Here is a 25515-nt window from a genome sequence, read left to right as displayed (position 1 = left end):
TCCCTGGCCTTTTGACCACCATGCTGCACCCATTTACTCATCACCACAGGCTGCCTTGATTGCTCCTTCTAGCAAACTACCTTGCATCATTGTATATAGCAACAACCATGCAGGGACTGGTCTCTTGGAACGCGCATATCCTTCAATGGCGACTAGCGGCGTCTGAGCCGGCATAAAGCGGTACCTGCCTGATGCCTACCGTAACACTTTGAGTATCCTGTGCCATCTAAAAACCGCACACTTTCCTTTGTTACAGACGAAAAAGGCTCAGACCGAAGCAACGGAGTGTCATTGCTCTCGTACTGGGCCCTACTCATTCGACGCCTTGACATCCGCACGGCTTTCATGGCTGCGACTCGACCCTCTCGGCAAATAATGCCATTGCCGGATCAAATGCATCCGTACTACGGCGCTGACCTACCATGGTCTTACACCTTCGCTACCATGATCCGGAAGCTGGTATTTGCCCATGCAGCAAGCATGTTTGCTGACTGTGCAACGTCACAACTTAGGCTCTAGCAACAAGCAAAATGCAACATGTCAGCACTATACATGTACTTTCTCGTGCCTTCTGGGGAGTAGAAATTCAACATATTCGTAGAACGAGCGCTGTGCGTATGCTTAGTCGCTCTTTCCTTAACCCACGCTCTAAATGAACGCACCCCTAAAACCTCTAGACTGCGGTGTCTAGTCGCTAATAGGGTATTTGTGTAAGTTTCCCTTATAAATGCAATAGTTTAGTATGCGCCTAGCAGCGTTTGAATGTCAAACTTCGAAGTACTGTATGTATATTAGGAGGTTCTCTGAGATTTCCACCTTGACGCTGCTGCACCTCGCCGAGCCTTGTATCTGACAGACAACGGCTTAGGGATTTCAGACAGCAGCTATGAGTCTACAAGCTTCCGTGGTATCTGTATGCTGAGAAGTCGGTGGAGGAGCTGGTACACGCGATATTGCTCGAACCTCCACCCTGATGAAAGAGCACGAGTTGCACAAAGTATAAGAACAGCAATATTGATGGTGAGAAATACCATTGCCTCTGAACTAATAAGATGCTAACCCAAAATGATTGCGCCATGTAAATGCTTTACTATCAAAAAAAAAACGCCAGAAATGCTGCTAAAACCCAACAAAGAAAACGCCACTCAATGCAAAAAGAGAGCTTATGCTGACCAGCAGCTGTTTTTTTCATACCACATCCCATCATCCTATTATCCCTTCATTCCTCGTCACCGTAACCCATGAACCATAACCATTAATTTACCTATCGATTAACCAATCGACTTCCCCCTCTTTCCCTTCCCACACTCCCTCTTACTAAGCGGCTCATCGGGGAAAACCCACCCTCTAACCCTCTTAGCCTCCCTCTTCTCGCCAAGTTGTGGCTTAGGAATCCAAGTATCCTTCTCTAGGAAGTTTTGCCTGGTCAACGCGGCAGGACCGCCGACGTCCATGCGCCAGGTACCCATACCCTCAAAAGGGTTCTCTTTGGCGAGCATGTGAAGGTACCAGAGAGCGAGGGCGGCGGTGAGTTGGATGTCGCCGGTCTCGGGGTGCGAACCAGAAGTTGAGAGACGGATGGGGGCAGATGTCTCCAAGTACCCGTAGATGGGGACGCCGGCTTGTGCGTTGACGGTCGTGGGGTCGGGCGTGGAAAAGGAGGATGGGCCGCCGCAGCGAACACAGAGTAGTTCGATCTCGGTCATGATGAATCCGTAGCGGCAGCCGTGTTCGCGCATAACGCGGTGGAGGTGAGCGAGACCTTGAAGGTAGAGGACTTGCTTGGGGGGTGACTCGCTGCGCATGCCGGTGTTCCATTGGTCGTAGCACTTGACAAGACCGACGACGCGGCCTCGGCTGTCGCCGAAGAGAGTCTTCTCGTAGTCAGAAGGGTAGTTGGAGACGAACTCTGGTTGCTGGCGTTGGCCGGCGACGGGCTTGATGGCGCGCATGACCATGTGAGAGTTACCTTGAGCAACCTTGAGCACAGCGTTGACCTTGTTGGCGTAGTAGTTGGTGCAGATGTCTTGGAGCGCCGACTCGTTCTCTGGCTGCAGGTTCTGACGGCAGGGCTGAGGAAGGTAGTTTGCTGGGACAGGCACTTCAAGAAGGGGAAGTACGGAAGGGATGGACTTGATGGTGGTGATGTTGAAGTCTTCCCAGCTGCGAAGGTTGCGGATGTCCCACCAGAAGTGGTTGTTGATGCCGCGTGGTGCACTAGTGACGCGGCGAACTAGAGATGGAGAGGGGTTGGTAGAGGAGAGGTACTCGACCAGAGATGATGTAGCAGGAACTTGCTGGAAGCCGTCGAAGCTGACATCAGTGAAAGAGGGGTACTGCACAGCCGGCGCGGCCTCGAACTCTGGGACAACAAAGTCTTGAGTGCAAGTGGAAGTGAAGCTGGGCATATCCTGGACCGAGGAATAGGAGGATGGAAGGGATGTGACGAGGCTCAAATTGGATTGAGGCGCGCTCGAGGCAGTGACATAACTAGGCATGTTGCGGTAGGTGGGGAAGCCATACCGGCTGATGACCTGCTCATCGACGCTTCCAGCAGAGCCAGCGCGAGCATGGCGGGCTCGGTTGGCTGAAGTAGAGCGGGAGTGTGAGCCAACGTACGAGGATCGACGTGGAAGCTCGGGCTGTTGTGGGAATGTGATAGGAGAGTTGAGAGTGGAGAGGTTGAAATCGTATGAGGAAGCAGTTGACACGGGTGAAGTCATCGTGCTGTGGGCGTTGTGCATGTTGTGGTTGAAAGGACTGGAACCACGGCGAACCATCGAGGCTGGCCGTGAGTAAGGGCTGTAGGCATAGCCGATACTGGAAGAGGTAGACGTCGTCCTGCGATGTCTGATGGGACCACTGGTGGGCTCGGCAATCTGATCTTGCATACGGACCTTGGGGAGGAGGACAGGTCCATATTGTCGAACTGGTGACCGTGGAGGGGTAGGACCAGCAAATTGAGGTTCTGGCGATGAGGCCTGGGAGTAGTATGTGACGTCTGAGCCGACACTGCCGGGGACGTAGTTGAAGGAAGCAGTCGGGGGTGTTGTTTGGCGGCTGTACATGATGAAGGATGTGAAGCTACCAGACTACTTTGTATCAGTACCAATAATTTAACCCAGAAATCGAAACAATGACTTACGCTGTGGAGACTGAGAATAGAGACAGGAAGAGATTATCGAATAGCGATTAGTAGCAGAGTCCAGCTCCAAGTGTCTAAGACAAGAACGCAGAAGCTAGGGAAAGAAAAGAAAATGAGACACAATCGACTCGTCGGGCAGTGCTCTAGATGAAGTGCTTGAAGAAGCTGATGGACTGGTAGATTGCGGCACAGACAGACTTCTTATCCTTCCTGTTCCCCGCGTAGAGACACGAGAACCAACGCCCACTTCGCGCTAAGACATCTGAAACACGATCCATCGAAGGGCCAGCACCCGGGGAGTTGGACCGGTAGAGACGTTCTAGCGGTCTGGCGGCAGTATCAGAGCATCCTTCTACAGCATGCGAGCCTCACAAGGCGTCTGAAACGTAGCGTTGCTGGTGCTTGGCTTGGGCGAGTACGTGTCGAGCGAACGACTCTGGCTATGCTATTATTGATGCGTTGCATACTCGAAGTAGTATGGCGGCATGGCAATGCTGCCTCTCAGTGGCTACAGTTATGAAGAAGTATACAGAAGCGGTAAGCGGGCCAGCGAGGCGCCTGCACATGGGGCGGTTGGATAACTTGAAACCGGCAGCCTCGGCGCCGTATAGCAGACTTCTAGTGTGCAGTACTACACTGAGGGACTTTTCTCGATGGGCGCTGGGGCGGCAGTTTGACGTTGGCAGCGCGAAGGGACGAATGGATGGTCGTGGTGTTGTCCGCTTAGCGCCTGCCGTGCCGTCCGTGCTGGGTCCCGCGCTGCGTGGGGCATCTGCAGCCCGTTAAGAGTCATCGAAGAGAGAAAGCGGGATGATTGGACCACGACACTCCAACGTTTCGTTTCTGCGGAGCGACATGCGTCTTCCCGCATGCCCGCCATGCACGAACGAGTGACTCACAATGGGCGGAGAGAAGTGTATTCACGACTATAACACGCTTCCTAGACCGCTCACACGTCAACGCGTTCACCGCGTTGTTGTCAAGCAAGTTTCTTCCGGGTCTTGGGCCTCGCCCACCTGCTGCGCTGTCCTCTGCCATGTTATGCGACTCGACTCCATGCACAGCCCCCAGCGGCGTCTTGAGCATGACCTACGATACAGCGCAAACTGACGGCTGGACGCTCCCGAAGACAGCGCCAGTGTCGTTCTCGTACAATGTACCACCAACCGGGCAATCTGACTGGCCCCCGACTCATCTGCCAATCCAAGCGCCCACACTCCTAAACGTTGCATCCGGAAACGCGCTCGTAGAGAAAATTTCCAGCCTTACTCATTGTCTTCCTTGAGCCTCATGGTCTATTAAGCGCCAACATCCACCCTAAGCGGAAATATTAGTCTCGATTAGGGTCACCAAATATAGCCCAGACGGGTCGAAACCGGCTGAGAAATGGCCGTTAATTGCCTGAAAGCGGAGCTTAATTGTCAAACGTGCCTGGGGCTAGAATTGCTTCATCGAGCGCTGACAGCGGATTGGCGCGAGGTTTGACAGCCTTCATTTCGGTTTCATAAGCTTCGCAAGAGCCTCATCCGATGTCATGCTTTGATCTAGCCGCCCAGGTTCATCCATTGCCGCATACTTCGGCGACCGACAGAAACCACCATCCGTGTCCTCCTTGCTGGCCTGAACTGTCATCATCCCTTACGCATGCCACCGCGGTGGTCAGTTACCGCTGGTGTAATAGCGACTCCACCGCCTCGGTCCACCACTTCTTCCAGTCGACCACCTGGCGCTTCGTTCGAGCGTCTTCGGCCGCGAAGACCCAGTGTGGTCAATAAACCGACCGACTCAAACCGGAGGCTTTGGTCGGTCGGTTTGATTCAATAGGTAGGCTTCGTCGGTCGGTTTGAGTCGGTTTGATAGAACGTCGCCCGTCGGTTTGAGTTTGATCAGGTTTGACAGCTTAACTCAAAGAAGTTAGCGGGCTGCCTAAAAAGGTAACTATCTATTTAGAGCGTCCCAAGTTTGTATTACGTTAGCATCCGTACATCAAGTCTACTACGATACCAAGCCGTTCCTGAGCCAGTGTTTCTGAAGCTGGGCCGCTTCAATGGTCTCGGGCGATAGCCTGTTACGCTCGTCTGTAACAAACTTCTTCGTCTGACTAAAAACCCTCTCACACTCAGAGCTCATGCCAGGTATTGAAAACAGGTCCAACGCCATCTTATAGAGGACCGGGTATTCGTGTCTATGATTATGCCACCACGTTAAAGGGTCAGGACAATCGTTGTCTTCTGGATAAAGTTCCCTCTCCTGAAAAGCGGTGAGTTCGCTGGCGACTTTAGACCTTTTTCGCTGGCGAATTAGTGAACTGCCTTTCCTCTTTCCGAAAGAGCTGTAATCGTTAATTACAGAATGTCCATCCTCGCTGTCTTCGTCACGCGCTAAGCCAGCCTGAGCTTGAGCTTCCACCTCGGCCTGGCGCCGATATTCGTCATACAGGCTTGATACAACCGTCTTCATGCCCTTGAACCAAGAAGGCTTTCTCATCGTCCCGTTCCAGTGTTCCTCAAAATAATCGTAACCGTAGGTGGGGTGGAGAGCCAGGGCGGCGCGATACACCGGCGTCATGTCTGTCAGCTTATAATATTCCTCAAGCTTCACCCAGCCACACTCAATTCCGCGTTTGAAGTGAGACTCCGGTTCGTCGCGGCATGAAGCTGCAGCATTGTTAAATGCGATGAACATATAGTCCATCGTCTTGAGAGTCTCCCAAACAGCGCCATGGCCACCTCCTTTGCCATCTCTGTTTGCATTTCCTTCCATAGTCTTTGTGAGGATATAAAACGGTTCCAGAAAGTCGCGGAAGCGTTGCAACTCGGCCCACCCTTCAGCATCGAGGAAGTCTTTCGTCAGGTCTCGGTGCCTTGGGTCGTTTTTTGGCTTTTGCCAGCGAATTTGATAGAGTTCTAAAGCGTCGCGAAGCTCGAGTGCTAACAAACTGTCAGCTTCGGAGTTAGAAGGACTGCAAGCCTAAGGTATTAACTCACCACGTTTTACCATAAGGTAAACTGAGTTCCAGCGCGTTTTGCCGTCAATAACAAGGTCAATAGTGAATATCACATCGTCGCTCGCAAGCTCGTCTTGAAGGTCTCGAAGGACCTGTCGCCGTTGATCTGACCGACGGATATAGGTGGCAAGATTGTGGAGTCTGCCGATAGCCCCTTTTCGGGCCCAGATTTCGAAGCAGGTTTCGTCGCTGGCACCTCGAAGTTCGTCCTCGAATTTGCTCACGTTTTCACCGAAGATAACTGCTCGTACAATGAGATTGATGATATGGCCGATACAACGCAAGCGTCGTTTGTTGACGTCTATAGGAAACCATAGCGCAAGAGCCTCTAGGCATGTATCGTTGGTGCTGGCGTTGTCAAGGACGAAGTAGCCTAACTTCGAACTCAGCTCGTAGCAATCAATAACCTTTTTAATATAGGTCGCGATATTCTCGCCAGAATGCGGACCGATCACGCGTGGCAGACCGATAAGGACGTCACGTTTCAAGCCCTTGCCGTCGACGAAGTGGCTCACAATGCCAACATAGTTAAACCCATTGGAAGCAGTCCATAAATCAAAGCTTAAGTGCACCAAACTTTTCGCGTTTTTGATCAGGTCGAAGACGATATTCCCGCGCCTCTGGAACGCATCATGAATCCAAGTTGATACAGACGCGTGAGACTCGGGCAGTAACTGACTAGCGAGCTCGCCGCCGTTCCGTATTAGCCACTGAAGACGCTTGCTAGATGCCTGACGAAGAGTGACGTCTTCCAGAATAATCCAGTCGACGAACCGGGCTTTCCACATGGATTCATTGAAACGCGAAGGAAGCCCTAATCCAGCACTAGACTGACGCGATAGAGGCGCCCTGCATGTTACTGACGACGCCGCAAGTAAAAGGGATTGGCAGGCAGATTTGGAAGCTCACCGGATGGAGAGATGCGGTGCTCACGGATCAAGTGCTTCGCTGCGTGAGAAGTGCCAGCTGCCGAATATAGAGCCGTTGAGTAACTCTTCTTCAGGTGGCAAAGCTTACAGAGCCAATACCGCGCTCCTTCGTGTTCCAGGCTAGCGCCATGTCGGAATATCCATGATTCTTTGGCCTTGGTGTTAACCACTCGCCTGTGGCGAGGCCTTAACTTTGCGCCTTCAAGCCGCATCGAGCCGTGCCAGATATTCGTCCAGTCAATATCAAACTCGCATCGAACTTCCTTGTCGATCGATACAGACTCAGAGGGTGTCAGGGACGTCTCGGAAGCGTCATCGACGCGAGCAACCTGTGAGCCAGATGGAAGAGAAGATATGGCAGGGCTAGTGTCTCTGCTAGAGGTCATATCGAAGCGACAATATTTGGCTAAATAAAGAAGTTTATAGAAATGGGGCATACGGAGATGGACGATGCGATATACAACTACAGCATGGACGAGCAAATTAAATTTGGAGGGTGTTTCTAGAAAGTTCGTTTGTTTACCTATACTAGGAAATGGCCCGAGAAGCCCCTCGTACCGGTAATAGCCATAGCAAATCCGCTATGTCAAACCGACCCAAACGCAGTCAAACCGACCGCTCTTATCGGTCGGTCGGTTTGATAACGAACCAGCCGTCGGTCGGTTTGATTACTAATCAAACCGATTGAATCGGTCGGTCAAACCGTCGGTTTGTTGACCACACTGCGAAGACCATGGCATGGCTACGGAACGCCTCGTCAAGGTCACATCCGAGGTACTGTCGCTGAGCCTCTGACGCGGGCATGGCGCCAGAATCCACGGCATTAACCGCCATCAGAAATTGTCGCGCAAGTCCCTCGTCACCGCCACCGTGACCGCCGCCTGCGAGATGAGGACTATGAGTTTTGGTTTGCCCGGTTGAGAAGTTGTGTACTTTTATGTTGATGCTGTCGTACTCGATCTCGCCTTTGGTGCCGTAGATTCGACCTCGCCGTTCGCATTGTTTCTCTGTGAAAGCGACCATGTGGAACTGCGCCGTCTTTGCACCGCGACCATGCAGTATAGGTAGGCCATCGTCGTCCTCTACAATCGGGTCATCATCCCAGGTGATGGTGACCATTTGGTCATCACAAACATCATTATCTGACTCCCAGACGCATCGCCCAAACCATGGGCGTTGTTCAACTTCACTGATAGGAGTGTCAACGCTATAGTCTTCAGCCAGATCATTGAGAAGCTGTTTCTCAGCTGCCTCCTTTCCGGTGGTCTTGTAGATGTCTTCAATCTCTGGGTTCACAATCTTCACTGGCCAATCCGCATTGCCGTTGTTCAGATGCCTCTCGAGATAGATCTTCTTCGCACTGTAGTCGCATTCTGGTTCGAAAACGCAGGACAGACAGTTCGTAGCTGAACCGGCTGCTTTCGGCTTGCGCTCTTTGCGGAAGAACTTGCGAGACCCAGTAGAGGTGATATACGAGGGAAGGTGAGGTGTCGCATTCTTGGTGTCGGGCCTAGGTGAACAGAGCATCCACATAAGGAAATCAATGTCGTGGCAGGACTTCGTAAGAAGCGATGGCGCTGTCTTGGACTCTTTCCTCCAGTTACCTCTGCTTTTGTTAGTAATAGACTTCAGTGAGAATGGAATGGCAGATCTTACCTCACATAGCTGTGTGAAAAATGCCACCAGCCAACCGGCTCGACATGCTCAATGCTAAGCACATCACCAATGACATCCTTCTCCAGGACCAGATGTCTCAACAACATGTTGTGCGGCGAGTACCGCAACACATGACAGATACCGAAGATTGTCTCTTTGGCTTCGTTCCCGGAATTGGGGGCTCTGAGCGCCCTGTACATCCTCATGCAACTATCTAACCTCGTACTCATCGGCTTCTCGCAAGAGATATGCACTCCCATATCCGCGATGCCACAGACGACTTCCTCATGCATCTCATCCAGTACGCAGACGAAGACTGCATCGACGCCCTTTTCTACCTCATGACCAGCCTTTTCGTGCTCCCTTCTCTTTATCTCATACTCTTTCCATTCTTGCCAACCGTAAAATGCTTGATGATCCTTGGCGTCCTCATCCTTGCCCCAGATAAATTTGCGACCGAGCTCGACACGCTTGTAGTCGCTAGGCTCACATACCGCTGCAAGGATGGAATTCGTGGAAGATAGTGTGGCTTCAGCATAGGCTGTGCCGCGACTTCCTGCCCCGATGATGAGGACGCGAGGTGGGTTGATGAAGGTCTGCTTCTCCGCAGCCTGAAGGAAGGCCGTTCCGTTTGCTTCGAGGCTCGGCATCCTGTTGATGTTGTATTGAAGGCTGAGTTGTAGGAGAGAAGAAATGATGTGGAGAGGTACTACAGACTACCGCAGTACGGGAACTGATCACAGTGATGTTTACTGCTCAAAGTACTGAGATGATTTGCGTGAGCTTGATGCACAGCAGCCCAGTACTGGACTGTAATCAACCGGACCCGTGTCTTATGTGTCTAGTAACCTCCTTCTACCCGTTACAATAATTTGCGTGTTAGGCGATCTGGGGAACCGAGGGAGTAGCGAGTGCGTGTTACAATTTCCTATCCAAGTGACCGGTCAACACAAAAGAGGGGAAATGTGAGGCTGAACTACGAGCGTAGCATCGATGTTGTTGCATTGCAGGCGAGGCACACTCACTATTGGTAGTCACTGTTGGGGAAGGGACGCCACGTGGGGTGTTAGCCAATGAGATCATTGCTGATAAAGCCACGCGAACGACGTAGTACTCACGGCGCATGGCTTTCGACAGTGATATTCGGATGCGAATCACTCTTGGTTCGGGAAGAGGGGTGTGATCAATCTTTTGTGTTACTTCAGCTGCATCGTGTCACACATGCTTCATTGGTGTGTCGCGCATTGATAGCGAGTGATATCTACTCCAAGCTTTTCTACTACATCATGACCACTGATATTGCTCGAATATACAGTGTTACATACCCATCACTCCTTGTATCATAGCAATCCCATCCTGGCCTAGGCTTTGTTCAACTCATAGAACAACAAGTACACATCCTTCTGCATATTCAAGACTTCTGACGTCTTGCTCTCCTTAATCTTGTCGTCGCTTATACGCCACCACCTATTACTTGTCTTCTTTGACTTTCGTCGCAGAGGGTTCGACTCTTTTATTGATGACGCTTTCTCCGATGCGCGCTCTTTCAGCGATCGGACACTCCTCGTACGTGACAAGGAATCGCTACCAGTTCCTGTCTCCGTAGAAGACGGTATCGTTTGTAGTGGATCAGAATCAGGCATCCGTGGCGCGGAAGTTGGTGCTGGTCCTCTTAACGAAGAAGGTATGGTATCTTGGGAAGATAGCGACCGTGTCGAGGGAGAATTCAGTGTAGGTGTGGATGGGACCGGTGAACCACGATCGATTGTGCTGGGAAGGTTGAGTGCTGATATCCGCGGGCTTTGCATGGCTGAAGGCGCCACTGATGGTGCCGCTGATGGGTACGGACTGGCTTGCCGGCTGTATGCGCCTTCAGTACCGAGCGTCGCATTCGTGGAGAATGGGAGAGGCTGAACTTGACGACGGAAGGATTCGTAGTGACCGCTGTTATGACTGCCCTTGTGTGTGACCATTCCAAGAAGGCGGTAGTTCTTCCGATGTAGTATTCCGCCCAATGGCAAACCTTCAGGAAAGGCGACTTTGGCCAGATTCTTCGTCGAGGCAGCACCGATGGCGAATGTCGATCGCGACAGGTGGATCGCAAGAACCTTGGGGAACTGCGAGATGTACATGTGACGCGCTATGCGACACTTGGGTGCCTGGCTTGTGTCGGGAAGCTCAACACCCTCAGGAGGCTGCTCGGGATCTTCCTCCAACGCCTGCCGAATCTTTGAGATATCTGACTGTAAACGCGCCTGTACATCTGGATCGGTTGTTCGTGAGAGCTCGTGATCTTTGCTCTTCAGCGCATGGTCCAACCGGCAGCGCTCACACTTGAAATCGTCTATGTATTCGACTTTGAGCATTCCGTCGAGACATGCGTTGAGCGAAGTGGAGGAGGCTTGCGGTACGTTTAGGGTCAGGGTGACAAAGGTCGACACGGTAGGCTTCGGCTTGAAGTGGCATGTCTGGCACTCGATCTGTGACTCAATCTTGCCTTCGAACGGGAAGCCCTCCTCGTCTGCGGGCGCTTCATCCTCCCCCAGCTCTTCCTCGACACCGCCACTGCCCGAGCCTTCAGGAGGGGCTGCGCCAAACTGCTGTTGGACCTCCCTCTTTTCCGATGCGCCGTCTCCGTTTGTGATTGTGACTCCCGCCCGCGTAGCTTGTCGCCTGGCCTTTCCGCCAGCATGGTACTCGTCGCATAGGCGCTCAGTGACTATCTGGAGGAATTCTTGCGCATCCTGCTGTTGCCGGCTGATCCGGGTGCCGAACGCGTGCTCGAGCGACCGGATGAAGGGTTGTGGAGAAATGGTCTTCTTATATATAGGTCGCTCGTTGAGTTTGTCGAGTATCTCCTTTAGCCCATGAGTGAGGATGCCTCGCTGCAGACCCTCTAGCTTTGCGGGCCTTGCGGTCCCTGTCTCGGCATTCAATCTTTCAGGGTCCACATCATACACTTCTGGTCCATCGAGCATGCGCCTGTGCGTTTCTCTTATGAGATATATGCGCAAGTCTGGCAAGCCGGCAAGAGCCTGCAGCACAGAATTGATAAAGCAGTCGTTGGCCGCATTGCTGAGACCCACTACGCCCTTCTTCTTACTACTGGCAGCATTTGCGTCGTCGTCGAGAAAGTACGTCGGGCCAAAGACATAGACCAGGGTAATGGCAGCGAGAGAGGCTCCTGCGGCGTAGGTTGCAATTGTGAGGGGCTTCTCAGGCATCTTGCGGCGCCTGTCACTTCCGCGACCGCGGGATTGGATAGGGAAATTAGGGTCGTGTACGGTGTCGCGAACGCTGTGCTCGGTCGTGCTAAGGTTGTGCGGCGAAGATGTTATGGGTAAGGCGTAGGGTATGTCCGACTACCGCATCAGCCATGGTCTGACTGCTGGCCAGCTTGAGATATCGCCCTGGCCGTCATCTGTCGTTTGCTCGTGAGGCGGGCGCAAAGTATGCCGAGCCTACGGCAAGTAGCACCGGCCACTTGCACCTTCCGCCCTCCGTCGCAAGGATCTCCACATCTGATGGACGTCGTGCACTTTTCTTGAAATTAATTACATCTCACCACGACACGCCCAATGGCCTCGCTGAGGACTTCGACGCTGCTCCCGCAGTGCACATCGTGTATACGGAGGGTCACGCGGCAAAATTTCGATGTCTGGGCGTCGCAGCAGACTCGCAACATCTCCAAGAAGGCGAAAGAGGCGGAGCGCAACATTGTCGTGAAGCTACTAAAGGATGTGCCAAGATTCGGTCGCGCAGGTACGATGCATCTACTGCAGAAGTTTGACATGTGCACTCTGGAAATCCACTGAAGCTGTCAAACTGGTTACTACAATCACCAGTTCAATATGGCTAATACTACAAAGGCTCATATGTCCCCCTCAACCCTTCTCTCATGCGTAACCGATGGTTCCCCGCACGCGTCGCCGACTATGTACCCGCGACCCAGATGAAGCAGCTCAAGGCGCAGGAGGTGGACATGGCCCGCGACTTCTCATATGGCGTAAGGCTGAATCTGGAGGAGGCGGAGGAAGAGGAGGACAACTTCATGAAGCAACCGAAGCACTACGTGCGGCCGATTGAAATCGACGTGCTCAGCGTATGTCCCATGTCCGGTCATCACAACTATGCATTCTGACAAAAACAGCCTGAGAGATCTATAGAGCTTCTCAACACGTTCGTACCACCCACGATCGACTTCTACCGCCAGAGAATCGAGCAAGATAGTCCGTCGAGAGAGCGCATGGGTGCGTCCGGTGCAGCAGACATCTTGACTGCAGCCGCGATGGGCAAGAAGGCATCTGCGGACGCCATCTACGGCTCTGTCTCGAGTGCTGATCTTGTGTCGACTATAAGGGGAGCGCTGGCGCACAACGATGAGGCGGCTCGTGTAATACTAAACGAGGCAGACGTAAAGTTTCTCTCAGGGCACGAGGAGGGCGACACATCGCGCGTGAAGCAGCTGGGCACATTCAAGGTGGAGATACGGTTAGCCGGCGCAGAGGAACCTCTGGTAAGAAATATCCGGATCAGAGCGAAGGAATCGGAATCATGAGGCTTCATCAGCTGGCTGCAACAAGTTCCAAACCCCAACCTCCGGATAGCTGGAGAGGCCCAGAACCTCAGGTTCCGAGGATTCCTCCGCCTCGCTGTAAAGATATACCTGTGCCATCCATGTCACTTACATTTCCGCATATCGGAAAAATTCAACAACACCTCAATTACGATCACGATATGGCGCATATGTCTTATCCCGCATCATCAGAGTGACTTTATTGGTGGGACTTTGCATGCTCTAGACGGGAGCTGAGTAACATGGAAGAAGTGGCTGGCTCGGTAATTCGAGGCGTAAGGCACGATAGCGTTTTGCGGCGAGACTCGGGCAACATGTCACCTGTGGATTGCAATGATGCTTCACCGAGCTAATGTGAAAAGACAGTCCACTTTACTTCCGCGCTGCCGAGCGAAAGCGGCCCCGCCATGACTTCAGAGCGCGGCCGTGAAGCATCATCGTGTATCAGACCAGACGAGTGTCACCGAATGCGATCACCCACGGCTGCGAGAGGAATGATTGAGTGAGGCAATGTTGCGACATGAGTGGAATTGAGAATCTAATAGTCATCGTATCATATCTTACGAATAGAAAAATTCGTGGGGGTTGATTTGCTTCTGTCTTCCGGCGTGGATAGGCCTGGTGAAGGAAGCTGGCGGGAACCCAGCAGCTGCGTCACTGCTGCGGTCATTAGCGGGGTTGTTTTTTGTGGTCCGCCAACCCCACTACCATGTTTGAACTTTAACTAGACAGCTCTCAACACCTCTGCGCAAACTTCTCTCTTCATACCACATCTTCTTGCAACTTCAATTACAGAATTGTAAACCCCAATACATACCCCATACACCAACACATACCCAATACAACAGCAAACATGGTTCAAGCTTCCGAAGTCCTCAAGGGCAAGTAAGTTACCTCGACCCCGCTCGCATGATCATGAGCTGAAGCTAACTCTCACTTCAGGACTGGTGTCATCTACGGTGACGATGTATGCGACTCGATGCTCGTCTTTGCCTTGAGCAACGAACTGACATACCTCAGGTCTACAACCTCTTCAAGCACGCACAATCCGAGGGATACGCTATCCCCGCCATCAACGTGACTTCTTCCTCAACCGTTGTCGCATCCCTTGAGGCTGCCCGCGATGCCAAGTCCCCCATCATCCTCCAGATGTCCCAGGGTGGTGCCGCATACTTCGCCGGAAAGGGCGTCGACAACAAGGACCAGAGCGCTTCCATCCAGGGAGCCATCGCTGGTGCCCACTATATCCGCGCCATCGCGCCCGCATACGGCATCCCAGTTGTCCTCCACACCGACCACTGCGCCAAGAAGCTGTACGTAATTGTCCAAACTTGATTCACAGATTTCAACGAGATATACTAACTCTGTATAGTCTGCCATGGTTGGATGGTATGCTTGACGAGGACGAGAAGTTCTTCAAGGCAAATGGCGTACCGCTGTTCAGCTCCCACATGATCGATCTCTCAGAAGAGTCCAAGGAGGAGAACATTGAGACCACCAAGAAGTACCTCCAACGCGCTGCTCCCATGAAGCAATTCTTGGAGATGGAAATTGGCATTACCGGTGGTGAGGAGGATGGCGTCAACAACGAGGATGTCGACAACAACTCGTTAGTAATACCCCTTCCGAATTGTGTGTGAGACAGATGCTAACTTCGTACACCCATCATTAGTCTTTACACCCAGCCCGAGGACATCTACGATATCTACAAGACGCTCTCGGAAGTCTCCCAGTACTTCTCCATCGCTGCTGGCTTTGGTAACGTTCACGGAGTCTACAAGCCTGGTAACGTCAAGCTCCGCCCTGAATTGCTCCAGAAGCACCAGCAATTTGTCAAGGAGCAGACCAAGGCCAAGGACGACAAGCCTGTCTTCCTCGTTTTCCACGGTGGCAGTGGCAGCTCTGTCGACGACTTCCGCCAAGCGATCTCCTACGGTGTCGTAAAGGTCAACCTGGATACCGACATGCAATGGGCGTACCTCTCAGGAGTCCGCGACTACGTTTTGAACAAGAAGGGATACCTGATGACTCAAGTCGGTAACCCCGACGGAGAAGACAAGCCGAGTAAGTGCCCCTGTACGGACTGAATGTGAGACATACACTGACTCTGTACACCTACGTTCAGACAAGAAGCACTACGACCCCCGTGTCTGGGTTCGCGAAGGCGAAAAAACGATGTCACAGCGTTTGAAGGTCGCTCTTGACGACTTCTACACCGCCGGCAAGGCTTAAGAAGCCTTTTAGAAGCGGAGAAGAACTCGGTGACTGGAGAAAAGGCGTTGGCGGATAGGCGTGAGAGATGGGCGGCGATCCGATTGCGGTCTGGATCTGCCGCGATCATGACTTTGATGACATGCAAATCGCATATTTAGATATAGGTGTTGATGAAATCCACAATTGCCTTCTCAAGAGAACATTGTCTTAGTCTCCATACTTTTTCCTTTCGTTGGTGCAATACTCTTTCCTTTCTGGCTGGCACTTGGATGCATTTCAGGCAATGCAGTGTTCATTAGCAAACTAGGAATGTCAAGTTTGGGTGTTGAGCTGCTTGAGGCAGGGAGCGGAGATTAATCGATGAATATATCCATAGCGTAAACGGGACTTTCTATACTCCAAGTCCTCAGACGCACAGCATATTAATCTGGGCGGATTGATCTAGTTGGCAGGGTATGGCCATAGTCAGTTCGATAATCCCATTCAAGATGGGTGCATTGGCTGCACACACTGTCATTCAATTATAGGTGCTAACGAGTCGATCTATACATATGTGGATGCGAACATCAATGCCATGGTATCGTAGCTGTGCATCCTACCGTAAGGTTCAGGTCATGCTCGACGCGCAGCAGCCCCAATGCGGGCTAGCTCAGCCCTATCGGCAGTCTCTTGGATCCTGCATGCGGACATGACATCACATCTTCGAGCCTATGTCGCAATGCGCTTTCCCAAACTCCGCGAAAACAGTGCAAATCATGGCAAACGCCCAAGCAGGTTGCGTGGCAGCTACCGCCAGCGTCGAGTACTTATCTCCAGGCATTTCCTGGCTTCCTGTTCATCACTCTAATCACATTATATCCTAATACCCCAACCTCTACGCGCACCTCCATAACTACACGAGCTCTTCGACCATCAACTACACATACGCCTAATACATATACACTCAGAATGACTCTTGGTGACTCTATTCGCAAAGGCGTGGGTATGGTCCACGTAAGTTGGCACAATCCGTCTCTTATCGCAGCGATGCACGCATGGCTCGGCATCATCGCATTGCTCAAAGGCCTTGAGACTACCTTGACATCGAATGTACTAACCATTTACAGGGAACCGGCGAGGCGATCCGCGGCAATGCCATGTCCATTGTCGACGAAGCGAGCGGCGATAAGGCGAGCGCAGTCAAGAACCAGGAGATCGCCAACAAGGGTGTCGACGAGTGGGATCAAGGCTACCGAGGCCACGCTGCCAGCGCTGGTGTCACTCCTGCCGACGCCGATGCCCACCGCGAACGCATGAACACGACCGAAACCACAGCCACAAACTACGGCTCGCACAACTCAAACATTGGCAATAAGGTCGATCCCAGGTACGACTCGGATATGGACCACAGGGGAACTGCGACGGGTTCGACAAACGCTGGACCGCATTCGACCAACGTTGGCAACAAGCTCGACCCACGCTTCGACTCGGATGTAGACCATCGTGCTGATCCTACATCCAACGTTGGCGGTACGGGATACGAGACACGTAGATAGATGACACACTGAGCACTTGAGCATCAATATACCCTTTTCCTCGTACCAACCACCTCTACTCGTTACTCTAGCTGACATCTCAGCGCATCTTCGCTCCTCCCTTCCTACGCTGCAGACTGACGGCACAGGTGAGATTGAACGTTCCGAACGACGCGTACAACAAAAACTGCACAAACTTTCTTGGGACAATATTCAAGATGACGCTGATGCTACATAGCTGAGAAAGACTTCGGGTGGCAGCCCTCGCAAGGGTTTGACCACGCCTGGCATCCACCACACGAACACCGGCATAACCCAAACTCTCACCACGAGCATCGCGGCTCAATTGGCAGTTCGTCCGGACTAGAGGCTGCGAACAAACTTGATCCGATATTCGTCGCCGGGCCTGACGAAGAATCAATGAAGTACGCAGACCACCCTAACATTCACCGTCTCCGAGGCTCAATAAGTGGCGTGTCCGGCCTTGAGGCTGCCCAGAAACTCCACCCTCCCCAAGAAGCAACAGCCCGTCTCCCAGACGAAGTATCGGCTCGTGGCCCCGGCTACAGCCAATCTGATCCATCCTATCACCAACCAATACCTACGCATCAAAGCAGTGTTCTGACCATGCTCGAGGCGGACGTTAACTCGGAACAATACCATCCGCTAAACCGCGCTACTACAGAGCCTGTGTCCCAGTACAATGATCGCAACGAGAATCCATCGCAGTTAGAATCGGGAGGATACTCCCCGGATTCAGACGCTGAGTTACATCGCCAGTCACACCGACGAAGCCGTAAGTTCTCTCTCCGAGTGCCGAAGAATCTTGCACCTGCTGGTAGTATACCAAGTGGCATGTGCAAAGGCGTCAAGCGTCTGGCAATTTGGAATGAATCGTTCGCTGATACACTGGGACTCTAGAAGCAAGAATCGCTCCTTCTACCCCATTCGTTGGCTCCAAGACGATGAAGAGCGACTTCATGAATGTGCTGGATCCGAGGATTGATCGAAGTGCAGTGAAGAAGCCGAGCAAGAGTGATTGTCAATAAGATGCTATGAGACCTCGGTGGTTGCGGGCGATGGCTGAAGCAGCATGCTGAGACATACCATGATGGTATAGGGACGTAGCACGACGACACATTTCTATTGTACTGTCATGTTTCTACAACCACAGGACCATGCTCGTAATCGTTTAGTAATGAAGACCGAGCATATGAAGGAGCATCAACACCCATATTCGTCTTATGCATCTCCGCCCCGGTGGCTTTATGGCAATGAAATTCTCCGAGGAAACAAATGCAGGTTGTTATACAAAGGATAACATATACACACATTACACAATTATTTCCTATAACACGAGGACTATAGTCTATGTTTAAAGTACAGCAACGCACGCATACGTGTTTGCCCATAAGCCAGCACATGTGCTACCAACCGCAGGATTCCACTTGGCGAAGTTTGTCGTGCTGATCTTGTACTTCGCAGAGATGGTCGCACAAGTGTCACCACTTGCAACATAGTGGAAGGTTTTGCAGCTCGTCGTCATACCATCCTGGTACGGTGTAGGCGTGGCAACGCCATTGCCAGGGCGGGTCGAGGTGGCTGGAGCCTTGGTAGTAGTCGTGGGCGTGTGCCCTACGATGGAAATGCAGATATACTGTATCACACAATCAGCCAACGGTTCACCCTGAGGTCTGCCATGTGAAAGCAACTTACAGTATCGAGCCACAAGCTACCACAGTTTGAGCCAACAGCCGGATTCCACGAGATGATCTGAGCTGAAGTGATGCCCTTTGCAGAAGAGATCTTGTCACACGTGTCACCTGATTTCACCATGTAGAAGCTGTCGCAGTTCCGGACCATGCCATCCTGGATTGGAGTCGGGGTTGCGATACCATTGCCTGTCGTCGTTGGGCTGGGAGCTGCAGAAGTCGGCGTGTGGCCGATAATACTAACGCATGCGTATGCATTTGCCCAGAGACCGGTACAGTCGGAGCGAGCACTTGGGTTCCAGGCGAGAAACTGGGTGGTGGAGATTCCGTTGGCTTTGGCGATGTTTACACAGCTGTCGCTGCTCTTGACATAGTAGAATGAATCGCAGTTTGAAACGACATCGGGTTGCAGCGGAGAGGGTGTCTCAACTCCATTGGAGGGTTTTGTTGTCGTAGGCGGTGCGGTAGTCGATGTCGACGTCTTGATGGTGGAAGAGGGGACTGTGACCACCGGCTTTGATGAAGAAGCCGAAGTAGACTTGAACGACGAGGTAGAAGTAGGAAGAGGTGTCGACGAAGAACTGAACGAAGAAGAAATCGGAGCAGGCTCGTTCTGAGTCTCTACACAGTACGACTTCCCGACTACAAGACCACCACAGTCAGCAGTGATGGACGGATTCTGATCTTGTGTCAACAATGGTTGCGCAAAAATATCCGAGGAAGTTATCTTACCCAGCGACGGAACTCCTCGAGAGTGATGAAGTTCTCCTCTAGGAGAGGAGAGCAGTCTCTCGCCTCGGTCAAATCAATCCACCACGAACAATATTTGGTGGTGCTTGGATCATATGCCAGCGAAGGAGATGATCCGTCACGTTCAACAAGGTGAGGTGCTCCCAGAACAAGCGCAGCGTTGAGAACGCCGGTGCTAAGAAGCAGGCTGGCCGAAGAAAAGAGTGACAACATGGTTTGATATTAGCGACCAAGGATGTCGAAGCAAATGAGCGAGCAGCGTTGTTGCTTTACGCCATACCGAGAGGCAACCTTGGAATGCACTATATACACCACGAAGTGGTGAACCTATTTTGCTTCGCGTCGCGACAAACTGCTTGAAAATCTTTGATTACTCGTTTCAATCCTAGCGTGAGATTCTAGAGTAGATAGCTGCTTACTTGCGGAACGCCTCCTGGAGAGGTTTCTTCATTGTTCGTAAGGCCGGCGAAGCATACTACAACGCCACCAAGCAGATTGCTAGCGCTTCCCTCGTTCAGAGCTAGAATAGTCTTGAGGCGATGTAACCCGGATATCGGTAACTTGGAGCCTAGAACTGATATCTAAAGGACCCAAGTGATACATCAAACCTTTTCTGGTACTTGGAAATCCATCCGATAGGTCTAGCACACCTGGGCGGGCCAGAATCGCGGAAACAACCATACCTAGGAGCTGCAGAGGAAGAGTCCTAGTTCAGAAGTCATTTCCGATGCAACACGTTCACAGTTACCATGTGCCTGGAGTTCCACCGGTAATTTCGAAGAACGTGCTCAGGGGAGCGAGTGTTCGTTCCCGGTCAGGCCAGAAATATACCCCTGCCAGATGTATACTGATGCAGGGTAGAAGAGTGGGGGGCCTCACTCTTGGTCTAACCATTACTCCGGTAGGCGGAAAGAGAAGATGGGCCGATACATGAAAGGGTTGCCCATTTAGGTAGGTAGTCTTGTTGGTCAATATGTGCGATCTAGATCCTAGAAGGATAGAATTTACAGTCGTCCTAGCAAGGTAATAAGAATCGTAAGGCTCAAAGCGATTCACCGGCTTTAGCAGGAGAGCAGAACAGGGAAAGATCGTACGAGAGGATTGTCAGCGGCGAAGCAGTGTTTCCTCACATGCCATGATAGAATTTGCGCAATGAGCGCAATTTGGTGAGCGGTCCGTAGGTCTTTGAGTCTTAGCTTTCGACACGACCCACGATCGTACGCGAATAGCCCATATTGGAATGGCCGTCTACTGCGGGAGAGAGTGGTTTCCTCATTTTGACGCGATAAGGTATTATAATGAAGTTTAGGTTCGTGGTAAAGTACAAAATACACCTTTTGCATGCTGAATCATACCATTAAAAGTAACTACTAAACTGCGAATAAATGGACTTTGATCGACCATTAGATAGCCCATAGTCCCCCCAAGCCTGCATTCCTTATTACCGCACTGAGCTTGTTAGCACCAGCGTTAGACACAATAGTAGCAGCAGAAGCAGTGGCAGAAGTAGTGGCAGAAGTAGTGGCAGAAGCAGCAGCAGAAGTAGGAGAAGTAGTTGCCTGATTCTGCTGAGCCTTGAAGATATTGAGGAATCCATTTCCGCCACAGAATGTGTTCTTGTCGCCAGTGCATGTCGAGTTGCAGCTTGTTTGGTTGCTCGCCCAATTTCCACCAACGTAGCTACCACACCAACATTGATTGCCCTTCTGTACGCCCGCGAAACCAAATGAACGGCGGTAACAACTGTTCTTGCACTTGGGAATGGTGAGGGATGAGTCGCCGTTCGGGTTCATGTTTTGCTCCAGGATTGGCATGTCGGGATTTTCCACATAGCAGCCGAGTGACGTCCAGGCAGTTGGAGACGGCGCAAGTGTGGCGACACTGCTCGTACTGGAAGAGACTTTGGAGGACGAGGTTGTCGTTGGCAACGTGGCGTTTAGCTTCGTTTCGGTGACGATGCAGTACGATGTCCACTCGTACCATGGCTCGCAGTTGGTGTTGAGGGAAGGGTTCCAAGCCACAAATTCTGCTGGAGTGATGCCAAAGTACTTCCGCACATGGTCACAGGTATCGCCTTCGTCGTTGTTGTACCACTCGACGCAGTCTTTCACTGTGTCAGGATCATACTGGTACAATGGCGAGCCAGTGCAGATGGATCGGCGAGCTAGCAAAAATATCGACAAGAATGACGACTTCATGGTGAAAATATGGTAGGATAGAAACGACTGTGGTATGAAGGTCGTGTTGAGCTCGCGCAAGAAGAGACAACTGTTTCGAAAGATTCACAGTGTTACTGACTTGAAGCAAGCGCCTGCTGCGATGCACGCGGCACAGATGATTGGGATGTAACCAGGCTCTTAGGAGCCGACTTGGTCTGAATTTCCAAGATTAAGCTTATCGTGCCATTGTAGACTAAGAGTCCAAGAAAGCGTCGGGAAATTTGACCCATGCACCCATACTTGGCGTCCCCTGCAGGTAGTGGCAACCTACAGTAAGGGTCATCGAGCTGTGGAAATCCTCCCGGCGGTACAGTCGATTCTGGTTTCCCTGCAGCGGAAGAAGCTCATTAAGCTAGACATTCTCGGCTTAGTGGGCGACACTATAGATTGGCTCACGCCTCAGTCAGGATCAATTCAAGAAGCTGCTCCATACCACCTTTGTTGCTGTATGTGACTGACATCAGGCATTCCATGTGTTCCAGATCCATTTACGGTACTCGCCTATGGTAGAGCCTGTCCATGCAGCCATCGGGGAAGTCGGATAAAGGAAAAATCTTCTTTCTGGCTCGCACGGGAATTCTGGTCTGACCGTGAAAGTCATTAATTTGCCATTTTTATATCGGTCACCAGAAAGCTGAATTTTGCCGAAGTTTGGGGGCGGAAGATCGTAGCCCAAACGGGAAGGTCAATCGGGCCTTTCCCTGAAGCAGCCCAGTCGACGGTTAGAGCCGCCGCTGCTACCTGGTACTGTCGCTGCGGACCCTGAGCTAGCGGCATATCACCATCAAGTAGCCTTGAGCGGCCTTATCCATTGCCTTCGCTTGATCCGACTACCACGGGAAAATTACGCCGCACACAGTCAGCGTCGCCTCTCCACCACTTCACCTTGTGTCGCTAGCACGCTCACTGCTTCATTATGAAGACGGAGCACCAACTTGTATCGTACTAGCATCATCTCCGGCAATTCCTCGTGGCGACATGACAACCTTCCACCCATTTCCCCGTCTGCCGTACGAGCTCCGGGTCCAGATATGGGAAATGACAGTCGAACCTCGCGAGGTGAAGGTTGAGTGTAACCGCCCGGACCCTACCGGCCAGAGATGCTACTTGACTTCCTCCACGCCAGTACCTGCCGTGCTCAGCGCCTGCCAAGAAGCACGAAATCATGGCCTGTACAAAAGATGTTTCTCTGAGATAGCCGTACCGGGGTACGGAGCGCAGTGAGTAGTTATCCTGTATTCTGAGCTTTTCACGCATGCTAAGTGGGGATGCAAACATACAGATACGTATGGGCTAACCTCGACATCGATCTTATTAACATTGGAAATTCGCTATTTGACGACTTCCAGCCAGTTGCCAAGCTCTTCCTTCGCCTGAAGTTTGAAAAGGAGATGCAATCAGAGTCTTTCTATCATGGGGAGGTTGAAGGCGTCAGGCATTTCGTCAATGCGAAGGAAATACATATTGTGGTTTTAGACGGTCTATTTGCATGTGTCGGAGCGACAGAGGAACACTATTGGCCATGCGGCGAGGAGAACGTGTTTTACATTGATCCTGACAATCGCGAACGAGTTTTCAGGGGACCTGATGGAGAAGATGAGATTGATACGCTCTATGGGCCGAAAGAAGGGATGAGCAATTGATCATGCTTGCTTCACCATTTTGAGAGAATAAAAGACGATTATGCAAAGGCTTGAGAGAAACGTCCATTTCCAATCAATTGTACTGACGAACCTTCGTTATGAACAGCGTACGTTTCGCGTTACTTGTTGCAAATACTTTACACGATGTTGAAGGAAGAGAACAAAGTCTAGTGAAAAGAAATTAACTATGGATCATGGGCAAGGCCTAAGTCTATATACTTCGAAGATTGTGTGATCATGTAATCTCCTCAATATACAGCTACCATGGAAGATGAGGAAAAGACCTCCCAATATCAAACAGACAATCACCCTATACGTATGCACCGCATCTCACGTCCTCCTTCCACATTTCTTCGCCCGATCTTCCATATACTTGTAAGACCTGAAGACTTGCAAATGCTGTCTTGCGCTCGCAGAACCAGGGCCGGCGGCGTGGTAGAAACTGTTGGTGAATGCTCTAATACGGTTGGTGACATCATTATCTCCTCTGGATCTGGCTTCGTTTGCTGTCTTCGCCCAATCTACTGACTCCATTTGATCGCCAGTCGCCTTGTTCGTACCAAGGTCCTTCACTACGATGTTGTTCACACTCGATGCTTTGGCGGCGGGGACAAGATGGATGCCGTGATCGCCAGCACGCACTCTGTTGATTTCATCGCGTGTGCCATCGAAATCGTCGAAAAGATGCCTGTTTGTATCACCCGTCTGTTGGCGGAAGACGTAATCGACCTTGGGACGTTCAGTATATCGCTATTCGGTGGCGGATAGAATGTGCTTACGCGATTCCCAAGCTTCCTCAGGTAGTCGTTATACTCGTGCACGTTACCTGACATCGCTTTGCTTCGCGGCGATCAGCCAGATGAACTCAAGCAATGTACAACTGGTCTCAGATGCAGACGTGTGAGAGTCATCTTTACTTACTATGCGGGAAAATTAGGCATCTTTCGACCAGTGTATCGTTTGTAGCAATTAACTGCCGTGGATTCCAACGCGATCTTCCCGTTGCTCTGGTAGACACCTGTTCCCTTCCAGGATGACTTTTCCTTCTTCGGTTTCATGAAGTCTTGAAGCTCATCAAAAGTACAGCGACTGTTAGCTCGAGAGCCAGCACATGTTTCGTAATTATCTGCAATGCTCTCAGCGAAGGGAATATCAAAAAGTTGATGGATACGCACTGCCTCGACAGCTTTTTGACCCCTCGTCCCAGTCAATACACCTCAGTCCGAGCTGATGATCCGAAGCCGGAAGAAGCCCCTCGATCTCATATGCTTGGAACAGATGTACACGTTCAAGACATCCTTGATATCCTCCAGCGGAGACAGTTTGTAGGAAAAAGAAGAGAGCGGCGACAAATTGGAACCTCATCATGGACTTCAGGGAGTGTGAGACGAGATGAGGAAGTGAAAGACCTGGAATGAGACAAAGAAGACGCCCTAGAGCCACAAGAAGGCTTCAGAATTAGGCACAGTGACGGGAAAGAGAGGGCCTCGATAGCGGTTCAACGATTCGAGTCCATCGTTTCCTAAGAGCGAGAATAGGTAGCATCGTCTCAGGCAAGGACCCTCGCCCCCAGCTGGGGTCAATTGGGCACACGGAGGTACAACCAAATCCGGCTCGCAATATGCCCTGGTGTGTATAGATTTAGGGCCACGAGAAATGGTCTAGGTTGAGAATCTCACGCGCAAGACGTCCGCTCACACGGCAAATGAGCGATCAGGCGTCGGATTGACTGATAGTGACATTCTAGACGTATTGCACCCCTGCTATCAATAGTCATATGCTTGGCGTCTACTTATCTCGGGTGTATCGGAAAAGCTGCAGGGCGTAATGTATCCAGGCTAACACGGTGCATCCCGTGAAGCTTCATATGTGGACAATTTGCGAAGATGAAGAATTAGGGGGCCTAAAGGCACACGCGGGTCAGATGAAGCAGTGGCGAGGTCAGACAGGGGACATTCCCGTGCAGCGTTTGCATGGACCATCACCCGAGCTCTCGCTAAGCACACAAGCGAAGAGTCGCCCTGCAGCGACAGACGGTAAAGTCTTACCACGCATGGTACCTGCATAACTGCATATACAGACGATGTGACCCGTGCGCTAGAAGTGCGGCCGAGGCTGTTCCTGACCATCCATGGAAAGAAATGCTGCCA

At 51.6% G+C, this 25515-nt stretch overlaps 9 protein-coding genes across 9 annotated transcripts; 4 read left to right on the top strand and 5 right to left on the bottom strand.

The window, feature by feature from the left end:
- Nucleotides 1-1271: 1271 nt before the first annotated feature.
- On the bottom strand, nucleotides 1272-9387 carry ALTATR162_LOCUS2511 (uncharacterized protein; the record flags this gene model as incomplete). The annotated part of the gene is made up of 4 exons (XM_043310117.1): nucleotides 1272-3092; nucleotides 3146-3155; nucleotides 7803-8687; nucleotides 8738-9387. The coding sequence occupies 4 exons, from the start codon at nucleotides 9385-9387 to the stop codon at nucleotides 1272-1274; spliced, it is 3366 nt and encodes a 1121-aa protein (XP_043166052.1).
- Nucleotides 9388-10098: 711 nt separating this feature from the next.
- On the bottom strand, nucleotides 10099-11961 carry ALTATR162_LOCUS2510 (uncharacterized protein; the record flags this gene model as incomplete). Its single annotated transcript, XM_043310116.1, has 1 exon — nucleotides 10099-11961. One exon carries the CDS (start codon nucleotides 11959-11961, stop codon nucleotides 10099-10101), a length of 1863 nt encoding a protein of 620 aa, XP_043166051.1.
- A 354-nt stretch (nucleotides 11962-12315) lies between these two features.
- ALTATR162_LOCUS2509 (uncharacterized protein) lies at nucleotides 12316-13295 on the top strand (the record flags this gene model as incomplete). The annotated part of the gene is made up of 3 exons (XM_043310115.1): nucleotides 12316-12499; nucleotides 12607-12839; nucleotides 12888-13295. 3 exons carry the CDS (start codon nucleotides 12316-12318, stop codon nucleotides 13293-13295), a joined length of 825 nt encoding a protein of 274 aa, XP_043166050.1.
- Nucleotides 13296-14166: 871 nt separating this feature from the next.
- ALTATR162_LOCUS2508 (uncharacterized protein) lies at nucleotides 14167-15545 on the top strand (the record flags this gene model as incomplete). The annotated part of the gene is made up of 6 exons (XM_043310114.1): nucleotides 14167-14198; nucleotides 14256-14280; nucleotides 14334-14626; nucleotides 14686-14922; nucleotides 14986-15377; nucleotides 15439-15545. 6 exons carry the CDS (start codon nucleotides 14167-14169, stop codon nucleotides 15543-15545), a joined length of 1086 nt encoding a protein of 361 aa, XP_043166049.1.
- Nucleotides 15546-16475: 930 nt separating this feature from the next.
- Nucleotides 16476-17962, top strand: ALTATR162_LOCUS2507 (uncharacterized protein; the record flags this gene model as incomplete). Its single annotated transcript, XM_043310113.1, has 3 exons — nucleotides 16476-16520; nucleotides 16634-17054; nucleotides 17280-17962. The coding sequence occupies 3 exons, from the start codon at nucleotides 16476-16478 to the stop codon at nucleotides 17960-17962; spliced, it is 1149 nt and encodes a 382-aa protein (XP_043166048.1).
- Nucleotides 17963-18416: 454 nt separating this feature from the next.
- ALTATR162_LOCUS2506 (uncharacterized protein) lies at nucleotides 18417-19716 on the bottom strand (the record flags this gene model as incomplete). Its single annotated transcript, XM_043310112.1, has 3 exons — nucleotides 18417-18698; nucleotides 18758-19432; nucleotides 19486-19716. The coding sequence occupies 3 exons, from the start codon at nucleotides 19714-19716 to the stop codon at nucleotides 18417-18419; spliced, it is 1188 nt and encodes a 395-aa protein (XP_043166047.1).
- Nucleotides 19717-20906: 1190 nt separating this feature from the next.
- Nucleotides 20907-21701, bottom strand: ALTATR162_LOCUS2505 (uncharacterized protein; the record flags this gene model as incomplete). The annotated part of the gene is made up of 1 exon (XM_043310111.1): nucleotides 20907-21701. One exon carries the CDS (start codon nucleotides 21699-21701, stop codon nucleotides 20907-20909), a length of 795 nt encoding a protein of 264 aa, XP_043166046.1.
- A 999-nt stretch (nucleotides 21702-22700) lies between these two features.
- ALTATR162_LOCUS2504 (uncharacterized protein) lies at nucleotides 22701-23365 on the top strand (the record flags this gene model as incomplete). The annotated part of the gene is made up of 2 exons (XM_043310110.1): nucleotides 22701-22942; nucleotides 23005-23365. The coding sequence occupies 2 exons, from the start codon at nucleotides 22701-22703 to the stop codon at nucleotides 23363-23365; spliced, it is 603 nt and encodes a 200-aa protein (XP_043166045.1).
- Nucleotides 23366-23695: 330 nt separating this feature from the next.
- Nucleotides 23696-24198, bottom strand: ALTATR162_LOCUS2503 (uncharacterized protein; the record flags this gene model as incomplete). The annotated part of the gene is made up of 2 exons (XM_043310109.1): nucleotides 23696-24094; nucleotides 24145-24198. The coding sequence occupies 2 exons, from the start codon at nucleotides 24196-24198 to the stop codon at nucleotides 23696-23698; spliced, it is 453 nt and encodes a 150-aa protein (XP_043166044.1).
- Between the last annotated feature and the right edge of the window lie 1317 nt (nucleotides 24199-25515).

This window comes from Alternaria atra (genome assembly GCF_907166805.1).
Source record: "Alternaria atra isolate CS162 genome assembly, contig: 21, whole genome shotgun sequence".
In the NCBI taxonomy this organism is placed as follows: Eukaryota; Fungi; Ascomycota; class Dothideomycetes; order Pleosporales; family Pleosporaceae; genus Alternaria; species Alternaria atra.
Note: the sequence above shows the minus strand (reverse complement) of the source record. Positions and strands in the feature narration are given on the sequence as shown.